Genomic DNA, 11929 nt, shown 5'->3' with positions numbered 1-11929 from the left:
TATAATTAAGAGAATATATATATATATATATATATATATATATATATATATATATATATATATATATATATATATATATATATATATATATAATGTACCTCTTACAATAATATTCAAGAATACTCGGGTTTAATGTTAATTTTAACCTAGTATTTTACCTTAGTACGGATTGCAAGGATTATCTAAAATTCTTGGCTAAATGATCAATTTAGTGCTTGCATTTTTTTAAAAAAAAAAATACAAAATTTAACGGAAAAAATACATAAATTTGGTTTTTAATTTTGTTGTTGTTTAAAAAGATATTATTGATTAGACTAGTAGGTCAAATGTTATTTCTAGAAAGGAAGGATAAGGTGCCGTATGTTTAATAGATAATTGTAGTATTTTTTTGTGGGGGTGCTAAAATGACTAGGATTTTATGCTTTATGTCTTTATCATATGAAATTTCCTGCGAAAGCTACAAAATTAAATCACAAAGTACCACACGCTTGTGAAAATAGACATGTTTGATTCACGCATCCTTTGGCCCTCGAATAGAGAAAAAGATTTTATCTAGAAAAAAATAGCTTGATAAAGAACTCAAATATAACAACTTGAAAAATAAATGACGAAAAAAATCGATAGGGTAAGATTGCGAATCTCTAATATCGCACCCATTGGGTTAATGATCGTGCAAATTAGCGAAACCTTGAGTGACATATATACATACATATGATATCTATGTCATTACTTGTTAACTTCTGGAATAGTATACATCAGCTCAACGCCATTAGCTAGCTCAGGTTGGTGAAGGATATATCCCGAAAAATTTTCTGTTAGAAGTAGATATTACCCTGGATATGTAGGATGTCTTGATTCACGAACACAAGCAGCAACTTGAATCTCGAACGAAAAGCAGCAACAATAAGATCAAGTCGAGGCAAGGAGGATCCTTTCTCCGCAAGACGAAATTGCCCGTATATAGTGCTATACTTCGTAGGCAATCGTCCCCAAGATACAACGACTTCAAGTCAAAACTTTGCAGCACTACAAAGCCTTGATATCGGCGAACACAGATATGCAATTGCTTTCAAGGATATGAACCGAAATTGTGCAGCAAAATGTCAAGAAATATGCAGCAAAGTAAGATGATTCAGCAGCCTTTGAATATGGTTTGAGGGATTATTTATAGATAATCACCGGTTGCTTTGAAGAGACATGTTTCTCTAGACCGGATGCGTAGAAGAGACACATTTGTAGGCAGAGGACACATGGTTTGGTCGAAAACCAACCATGAACGGATGTTTAGAAGCTAAGGGACGCGCATGTTCTTTTGAAACAGTGCAGCACGCGCTGCCGCGCGACAACACGCGCGGCCGCGCGCAACGCACTGTCTCAGTGCGTGCATTTCACAGTAGGGCGCGCGCGCCCAGTTCTGGCCCGATGCTCGAATTCCAGTGACATGCGCGCGTCCGCGCGGGATGTGGCGCCCCCGCGCGCCCAGTTCTGTCCGAGTGCGTGCACCATGCACACTCTTGTGCATCTTTGTTGAGTTAAAATTTAGTTTCCAAATAAATTTGGTCTAAAAAGATTAACTTTGGTCAAAGACCGCACCGACCCGAGACGAGACGAGCGCACGCGCGCATGTGTTTCACCGAGACATAGCCTAGGAGCGTCTTCCCCCTTCTAAAAACTTCTGGTACCCCTTGGGGCCCAAACCCCTATTCAAACTTGGAGCTTATTAGGGACACTTCATTTGGAGATTTTCTCAATGTCGGACAAACCACATTTGAGACATCTCACTTCCCTTTACAACTCCTCACTCTTCCTCTTATTTACTCTTAGGGAAAACTTCATTTATCCAACAATCCCCCACATAAATGAACTTAATGCATGTATGCAGATTTACTTGAAAGCTCTTGTGAATTATTATTGCATTGGGATAGGTAGCTTTTGACTTTGAACCTTCCTTAGTCATATACTATAGGATTTACTAGTTGAGTAGTGACATGATGTAACGTACCGTACTTTTACTACTTGAAATTTGCGGAAAAATAAAAATTTCATTCAAATAAAACATCCGTACGGTAGTCACCCAACCTTCATAAAATATCTTTAAAATAATCCATCATCAAATAAAAGTTTGCTAAAAGAACGCTGTCTCAAAACGTCTCACATTCAAATCATAAAATCAGAGTATTTTAAAAGTTTGCATAAACATAAACTTGCGGTCCTCGGGTTTAGCCTGCCGCTCAGCCCAAGCCTGCCCCTTGGTCGCCACCTCCTAATTCCTGCTCATCGTACTCACCTGCATCGATCAAGTCTAGTGAGTCTAAAGACTCAACACGTATAAACTGGAAATAACGAGTATTACATAATAAAATCACATGCAACTTTAAAATAGGACATACATAACTTGAAACTTGAACTTGAACTTGCGTATTAAAACTTGAACATACGTACATACATACTTCAACGTGCCATAACTTAAACTTTTCATAAACATGCTGCATACTTGAACATACTTGAACATACATAACTTCATCATTTTGCGTAGAGGATGTTTCAAAGCAAGTGATCCATACATAATAAACGCCTGATCAGACACACCACAGTACTGGGCTGACAGAGACGTATCCACTGTCGCATACATGAGATCCCCGTTCATAATTTAACGGGCTGGTTGGTCCCCGTTCATAATTTAACGCTTTCCAACCACGATCTAACCCGTTCATAATTTAACGGGGCGGAGAGGTCCTCGGCCACGTTCACCGACTTCCAAACCCATTCATAATTTGGTCACAAGTCAATTAGCATACCTCAAAAACTTAAACATATTTTCTTTGCACGTCAAACATATTTACTTGGCGTTGAGGGATTCGTTGGGCTTCGATCGGGGCCGTTGCTGCACATACTGATCATGGATTGACATGCTTAACTTGCATACTTAGACGTAGGTAAATCATGCTCACTTACGAGTTCATTAAATTCTTAGGACGTTCTACAATTCCCCATGACTCGACTTTGTAAATCATTGTACTAACCCATGACGTCTAACCTCAAAGCATAATAAATTATCCTTCCCCAAAAATGAAGGACACGGACCCCGTACCTACATCCGTGTAGGGGTCCGTGTAGGCTCTGGACATTGACACCGAAGGAAAACAAAGGCACGGACCCCGTGTCAGGGTCCGGGTGAGGGTCCGTGTAGGTACTGTAAAAGGACTACTCGGGAAGGGAAGGGAAGGGGCACGGACCCCGTGTATGGGTCCGGAACCAGGTCCGTGTACCTACTGTAAAGACGCACCAAGGGGAAAACAAAGACACGGACCCCGTGCTCGGGTCCGTGTGGGGGTCCGTCTGCACACCGTACGAAGAAACCTGCGAGAAAACTTATGCACATGCCTACACACCCAAATTGACACTTGAACACGATGATTCAATACCTTAAGGACACCATAACATTGCATAAAACTTATATAAACACTTCAAGATACGACGTCCACCATGCTACCCAATACAGCGCTAATTGGCAATTGACATCAATCGAGTTCCTACGACTTTAAACTAATTCAAATACCTAACGACGTCCAACACAACCTTGAGACCTACAACAAACCTCAATACTAACATACTCATATGCAGCGACGATCGCCCGTCGATTTCTAACGAAGCCTGTAACATAAAACTTCAAAAATACAATGGTACCAAACTTTTCTTAAAATTTCAGTTTGAGCAGTCACACGAAAAATATCATAACTCTCTCATTTTTCGTCCAAAAATCTTGAATTTTATGTCAAATAGAAGGTATCGAAAAGTTCTACGTTTTTTCCGTTGAAAGTTTTCCCAAAATATGAACAGAAAAATCGCAGTTTTGACATGAACAGTAAAAACGAGTTTTAGATCTAAAAATTTTCCTTCGAGATTGATTCGATCCATGATCCGCTCAAACTACTATCATCATACATAACTTTTACGCATAAAAACAACGCAATTCGATATATGACTTGATCGACACAGCAAGAACAGAATATACGTGCCTTTTTGATATTTAAAATACCGTAGCGACGACACCGAAGCGGAGATGGAGCGAGGCTAGATCGGTGACGAACGTGGCACCGTTTTCTTGCAATCAAATTCACCGAAATCTTGCTGGAAAAGCCTAGGGGAGGGGCGGCTGCTATAAGAGTATAGAACCCTAGTTTTTCTTTCTCTCAAAATAATAAAACTTGAATTGAGACTTGTGTGTGTGTTTTGTGCGCTACAGGTGTGTGTAAACGTGTGTAATTTGTGTGTGTAGCGTGGGTTTTAAAATATTATGAGACTAACTTTTGCTAATTAATAATTAACCTTACTAACCAAGGTGCTAATAAAAAGGTTGACTCAAATAACAATTCAATTAAAAATACTATTCCCACTCATCTTTAAATAAGGTCCCCTAATTAAATTAAAGTGCACACTTGCTAAACTTTTAAAAGTTTTAAAGTCTTAAAATTACCAAATAAATAATTTAGGCTTAAAAATGCTAAAACTCCATAAATTATTTAAAATGCCCCCAACTCAACTTAAAATAGAATACCACGTTTTAAATTGCCAAAATCGTCACCGGGTCTGTTCTTCAATCCCGCTTCGAATAATCGCCTGAAACATGAAACTCGACAAACGTTTTAACGTGCATCAACATAGACATGAATAATTTAAAATAATGAGCTTTCATAAATTATGCATGGATAAAACTCATTTAAACTAATTAAATGATTTAATAATTAAATGAATGCATGGGTTATACGTGTACTGAATTTGGGCACTACACATGATGTCTTGAACTAGTCAACCGTTTATGTAAACCTAGTCAATAGTATTTACACAATAATAATTCTAACATATTCTTGTTCTCACGTTGTGTCCATTTCGGCCCTGGACCATATCTTAGATTCATAAGTGTTTTCCATTGAAGCGGCCATTACTTCTCACTTATATAGGTGATCTCCTATCTAGAGTATCCTGCCATACTCTACCTCATAGGTATAGGAATCATTAAAAGAAACTTAATCTCACCACATGTTGTAGGTCTTTTCTACTTGGATTTCGTAGGAATGAGCCTTTACTTATTCCAAGTACTCAAACTAATATTTATAACTTAGTTGTCCCATTGAACCAAGGTCATGTGATCTCCACTTCACAAGGTTGGGTTACCGCTATAAATTTATTATTTTGTGGATTTTAAGCCCATTCCTCTCAACAGCTTGTACATTTGATCTCTATTTATACCTTTAGTAAACGGATCCGCTAGGTTTTCCTTTGATTTCACATATTCAACAGAAATAACCCCATTTGAGATCAATTGTCTTATGGTATTATGTCTCCGTCTAATGTGACGAGACTTACCATTGTACATACTGCTTTGTGCTCTTCCTATTGCCGATTGACTATCGCAATGAATGTTAATGGAAGGCACTGGCTTATTCCAACAAGGAATATCCTCTAGGAAGTTTCTTAGCCATTCGGCTTCTTCCCCAGCTTTGTCTAATGCTATGAACTCGGATTCCATAGTGGATCGAGCTATACACGTTTGCTTAGACTGATTTCCACGACACCGCTCCTCCACCTATTGTGAATACATACCCACTAGTGGACTTGGAGTCTTTTGTGTCAGATATCCAATTGACATCACAGTATCCTTCTAGAATTGCAGGATATTTTGAATATATCAAACCATAGTTCAATGTATATTTCAAATATCCAAGCACTCTCGTTAAGGCTTTCCAATGATCCTTACTTGGAATTTAGTTTCCAATGATCCTTACCATGCACACTCTTGTGCATCTTTGTTGAGTTAAACTTTAGTTTCCAAATAAATTTGGTCTAAAAAGATTAACTTTGGTCAAAGACCACACCGACCCGAGACGAGACGAGCGCGCGCGTGTGTGTTTCACCGAGACACAGCCTATGAGCGTCTTCCCCCTTCTAAAAACTTCTGGTACCCCTTGGGGCCCAAACCCATATTCAAACTTGGAGCTTATTAGGGACACTTCATTTGGTGATTTTCTCAATGTGGGACAAACCACATTTGAGACATCCCACTTCCCTTTACAACTCCTCACTCTTCCTCTTATTTCCTCTTAGGGAAAACTTCATTTATCCAATATTTTCCTCATATTCAAATATTATATGGTTGTGAAGCTCTCGAATTTCAAAGAAAATTTCATATTATGTATTAGAAATCCAAATGTTCAAATCTAATCACTGGAAAAGCACTTCACGTTTAACACAGAAAACTCATATAGACCTCATTAATTATGGTAAAATTCTAATAAATTTGATAAAGTTATGATCTTTGTTTATTTAATTTGATAGAAAATTTGGCTCAATTGGGTTAACAAAGGGAAAGGAAATTCCAGCTCAGCCCAAAAATTGATCGTGACTTCGAGGTAGGCCATAAGACAAGTCGATGCTACATCAGGTGCATGCTTTTCTCCTTTTTTAAAAAAAAAATTCATCATTTGATCATGTGAATCTCATATATTTCGCGAATAACTTACATCATATCATGGATATCCAAAGGTCAATATCTAGCCACAATAGTAGTGGTCGACCTGGACACTGACTCGAATGAACAAAAATAAATTTGATCATTCCCCTTCTTCAAATCTCCCAACACGCAAGCGATAGCTGCACAAAGTATGATCTTGTTCCAATATTATTAGATCATGGAGTTCGCTCATATTTTACGTAAAACTCAGTCCAGCATATTTGGTATCCAAGGATGCAAATTTTACCCATGCTATACGGAGTGTAGGATAAACCGTATAGCCTCGACAAATTGAAATCATACATTAGAACTCTCAACTTCAATGATAATGGAATTGTAGTATAGTCTTTTCCCCCACAGCTAAAGAATGGGTAAAAAAAGGACCAAAATTGGACGAAAAATAAAAATTAGAAGAAAAAAAATGTTGCACGAAAAATAAGAATGCCAAAACGAATCGTTTTTCTTTCTTTGTTTGTTTGCAAGTATCCATCGCAAGATTAATTAAATTTAAGTTTTAGTATAATAATTCATGGTTAATTTATTAAATGTTTTTATTCTGAAAGATAGAAGAGCATGTGATCAAGTCAGGGGGCTTTTAGCGATGAGTAGGTATCTTGTGAGACAGTCTCACGAATCTTTATCTCTGAGACATGTCAACCCTACCGATATTCAAAATAAAAAATAATACTATTAGCATAAAAAGTAATAATTTTTTTATGGATGATCCAAATAAGAGATCCGTCTCACAAAATACGACCGGTGAGATCGTCTCACACAAGTTTTTGCCTTTAGCGATATTATGCAATATAATAGAGTTATTTACTACTCCAAAGTAGAAGAAAAATAAAAAATTATGAAAGTATCTACGTTTATCATCTCATATTAGCACAATATTTATCTCTATTGTCAATACTAAATGTTTTTCTTTTTGTCAATTATATGTACTCAACCAGCATGATATTATATGTGAAAACTGCACAAAATTTACATGAAGAAAGAAAAGGACAAGTGTGTGTATCATTCCTCTCTCGGGATCCATTTGCTCCACCAGAAGCTCTTTCTACGCTCGTTCAGTTCATCAACACTTTCGTTCATTGTTCGAATTATCTTCCTCTGAAGTCGAAGAGCTGAGGCCAGTGCATTCCTCTCAAGGCTCGCCTTTTTCTTTGGAGGAGCTTCCTGTTACATTTTGACAATCAATAAATACGTTTAGCCTCAAGGGTGGCTTTCCTATTATTCAATGGTTGTTACAAATTCAGTGGCAGAACAGAAATTCGGGACAAAGGGGAGGTTGAGATGACTGGAGGATTTTTGGAAGGCGTATTTAGCTCCCTTTGTTGGATCTCTGGTTTCAATTATTCAAACTCGTACGAAGTATTTATATGATCATGCCAAATTTCAAGGGGAATCGACACAAGTTAGTTTTTGCAGTTAAAGAACAGTTTAGACACAAACCTTAAGTTCTTGGAGCTGAGCTTCTGTGAAGCCACCATCTTTCTGAGTTCCCGACTTAGCCATTAGCTGAATAATCCACTTTGCAGCTTCACTATAATCTTGTTGTGTAGCTCGGATAAGTTGTAGCCTTAGACTCTGCACGAAAGACAAAGCCAGTTGGCCTTCTTTGTCAAAGTAGGGATGGGCTAAGGCTGCCTTTGCACTGATTCTCTGTCGAGCTTTATACCGAACCATGGACATTAAAAGTTCCCATCCAATTCCACCATCCAAATCTAACAATTCAAATCCACGTCGAAGATCAGGGCTAGCACGTGGCTCTACAGTTTTTCGCCATGCATTTAAGTCAAATTCACATCTTTTAAGTTGGCGGTTGAATTGTATGAGGCCACTATTGCTCCGCAAAGCTGGGAAAGCCTATATTATAAATTATTGTGTGTGAAAAATTATGGCATTTATCAGTATATCATATTCCAAAAAATAATCTTTATTAATGATAGTATAGGTGGATGGTAGGATCATCCATGAAACATGCATACTTAGTACTAACCATTTGGAGGATTATCAAACCAGCGCTGTAGATGTCAAATCTGTCTGGTGAATTCAACTGATAAAAGAATTTATAATCAAAATGCGTAGACATGTGAATTATTGGTCAATATTTATATCATATAAAGAGAATTGATGGAAAACCTGCCATAGAACGGGGGAAAGTGCGGTGGCAACAGGTAGTGAGGGAGCTGAGGGGGTTTGAGTGCTCATAATATATTGTTCAGGAGCAGTATATCTATAGGGAAAGAGAATCAAATGTACGTTGAACTAAATCGTTAAATGTTAGTAGCTAAAATATAAGAAGAATCAGATAGATTATCATCTACTTTTATCAGGGCAAATAGTGTTCAAGTGCATTTCATAGTTTATCAGACTTTAACCGTGAAAACTGCTTATTTCAATCATTACAAAGACATACATGCCACAGACCTTCTGTTACTAAATGGGTACAACGGTTAACATAACTAGAAACCAATGTTGTGTTTCAAGAAAGGTACCTCGGATCAAGCAAAAACTCCTTAGGGATGTAATTGATACCAACTCTTAAATCTGTGGCCGCTCCAAGATCTATGATTTTGAATGTTCGAGAATCTGCCACAATATTATAATAAGTGAAAAGTATTTCCAGTAAAAGAGGAATATGTTAGAAAAATTTCCATTGTTAGTACATCATTGTGATTGTGCTGTCACCTTCAGAAAAGATAATGTTTTGGGGCTTTATATCCCGATGGACAATCCCGGTAGAATGCAGACCTTCCAATGCAAATAAGAGCTGTCGCATGATTGTCTGAATTATTCTATTTTCCCTTCCTAGTCCCTTTGGTGCGTCCGGAACTTCTCCACCGAGAATCAATGCTTCCACCTGAAAATGACAATAGATCTTTGGTTACAAATGTCAATTTCGCATCCTTAGACAGCAACTTCATACATCGACGCAGATGAGGATAATAATTTGACTCCAGAAGTCCGTCTTATTTGCTTCAACAATTATTACCATATTCAGGAAGTGCAGACATAGATTGCTTTCACATGTTACAATTATTAGTTATAAGTCAAATCCTCTCTCGAACAACACTGCAGTATATAGTTAAGAAATGTGCAGTATGTAAGTAATTTTCTGGGGGATTAAGTAATCAACAATTGTCAAGGAAATGCATCTGAATCTGATATTTTGAAAAATGGTGGTCGAATACAAACAACTCTGCGACCAAAGTGTGACCCATGAACGGAAAATCAGAGGGAGATTTCAAATCAAGTCTGGATGTCATCATGTCGCTATGTAGCTAACCAAGGATAGATAACAAAGTCACTTCACATAGCCATGCACAGGCATGAACTAAACCAACTACACTTTTAACATAAATATCACTGTGCACTATGTTTGTTGTAGCGCATATGTCCTTTGCAAAGGATATTGAAAATATGATAATTCAAGTAAAGAAACTGACTAGAATATTGTGTCTCAACATGACCAGAAAAATATTGCATTGGCTACTTTGTATGATTATAAACTGTTGCATTTGTTAATTTGCAGGCCATAACGTACAAAATTCATCCAAAAGCTACCAAAAGTCAAATCATGCGCCATTTTGTTCGTGAATTTCTGGTTCTCATAGTCACCATGGTAACATGCAATAGCTAGTTATTAAGAATACCCACAACCTCAAAACTACCCATATTACCATTCATCAATATCACGTTGCTGAAGTTAATTTGAAAAAAACAACTAAAGGGGCGGGTTTAGATTCCTTTTTTATTTTCTTTATAACCAGCAGAGGTGACATTCAGTCAAAAAAACAAAGGAATAAACATCTGTAACTTGAAGATGGTCCAAGAAGGTACCAACATTGTAAGGAAATTCTTTACTCTGCAATAAATCAGCAAGCGTGGCTTCTCCTTCAAACTTCCATAGCAGCCAATATTCAGCACCTTTCTTAGGAGAACTCTGAAATATAATTTAAAGTGTCGGAGTTTCGAATTGAAATTAAAGGTCACACTACAAAGCTGCGGGGTGAAAATACTGGAGTAACTGAAACCTCAAGAAAGCCGTATATAAAATCAGCACAGCTATTAGCACAGGCCCTTCGAACCCGCTCGTTCATCCATATCTCCACGGCTCCATATTCAGTAGCTTTTTTCAGGACTACATCGTTATACTTTGGGCAAAACATGAGCGATAATTAGTAAATAGCTTTCCAAAGTCTTTCACCAAAACCTTAACAATCGCTCGATACCAAACATATTTGAAGCATCACAATTATTCAGCTGAATATCAAAAATAAATATAGGGAAAACATCGAAAATTTCCAAGAGATTTGTCAAAATAAAAACCTTTGAAGCGGACTTCTTAGCCATTGTAGCTTTGTAAACCACTCCAAAAGATCCCTCGCCCAACTTCTTCCCCAACACAATGTCATCCTGCGATTTAACCACAAATCAAAAACCTCAAAACCCACAAACAATCATCATCAATAAATCAATAGAACTCGTCAAAAAGAAAATACTCGTTTCAGAGACCTTCTTATAATTAGGCCTAAAGATTCTTTCCACAGGAGCAAGTACAAACATATCGAAGAATCCAGGCGCCACACCAGGAGTAGCCCAGAGATAAGAAAGAGTACCCAGAGCTAGAATCACACCAGGAACTGTAACCGCAATCCCATTTGACTTGGGCAGCGTGCTTCTATAGATTATATCGCCACACTCCATTACTGTACATGGGAGTCCCACTCCAACACCCAGAAAAAGATCGTGAACAAGATTGAAAATTTCGCCTGCCGAAGCAAAAATCACCATATTCCCTGCCTTAGAAGTGGAAAATCTCTTGTTTGCTCCTCTTGATTTAGAGAGATTCTTAATACTGAGCTTCTTGCCCAGAAATGAAGAAAGGGGTTTGGTACTGAAGGACTGAAGCTTCACTCCTCCGAGCCCAACACCACTACCAGCGGCCACAGTAGCCATCGAAATCTAAGTGGGTGCGTGGTTTTGTCTGAAAAAAACTAATCAAACATCGAGCTGGGAAATCATCAGAATTCTTTGATTGCCTGGATTTGTTTTCACCCGCAGGTTCAGTAATCTGGGATTCTGGGATACCGTAACCTCGCTTTGCCTGGATTAATTTCCATTAATTTATATGTGTTAATTCCTTTTATTTTCCAATGACAGTTAATTCTGGTATTTTTTGTGGTTGTAAGGGGCGATGGGAAAGTAATATAAACCACAAGTGACAAGTAATTATCTCCCTTTGTTGGGATATTATGGTAATTTTCTGGGTTATTCAAACAGTAAGTCAAATGTTATAACTAGCTTCAAAAAGCGATTTCTATAAGAGCAGAAAAACATTTTCAATTTTTACTATAATTTTAATTATTTGAAGTTAAAAAATAAATGAACAAAATTATCATAAATTTAAAA

The 11929-nt window shown here is 37.5% G+C and overlaps 1 protein-coding gene across 2 annotated transcripts; it reads right to left on the bottom strand.

Moving 5' to 3' along the window:
- Positions 1-7359: 7359 nt before the first annotated feature.
- LOC140807474 (serine/threonine-protein kinase STN7, chloroplastic-like) lies at positions 7360-11639 on the bottom strand. 2 transcript variants are annotated; one of them, XM_073164327.1, is made up of 10 exons: positions 11033-11639; positions 10847-10933; positions 10552-10671; positions 10358-10460; positions 9206-9370; positions 9013-9106; positions 8657-8750; positions 8514-8570; positions 7967-8380; positions 7360-7690 (listed from the first exon to the last, which is right to left on the bottom strand). In XM_073164327.1, exons 1-10 carry the CDS (start codon positions 11474-11476, stop codon positions 7529-7531), a joined length of 1740 nt encoding a protein of 579 aa, XP_073020428.1. In that variant the 5' UTR covers positions 11477-11639; the 3' UTR covers positions 7360-7528. The 2 variants fall into 2 exon arrangements, with proteins under 2 accessions (XP_073020428.1, XP_073020427.1); XM_073164326.1 differs by having other exon boundaries at positions 7361-7690; positions 9206-9377; positions 10362-10460; positions 11033-11638.
- Positions 11640-11929: the final 290 nt, after the last annotated feature.

The sequence above is a fragment of the Primulina eburnea genome, chromosome 12 (assembly GCF_022965805.1).
Source record: "Primulina eburnea isolate SZY01 chromosome 12, ASM2296580v1, whole genome shotgun sequence".
NCBI classification, from domain to species: Eukaryota; Viridiplantae; Streptophyta; class Magnoliopsida; order Lamiales; family Gesneriaceae; genus Primulina; species Primulina eburnea.
The sequence above is the reverse complement of the archived record's forward strand: the minus strand, read 5'-3'. Positions and strand labels throughout refer to the sequence as shown.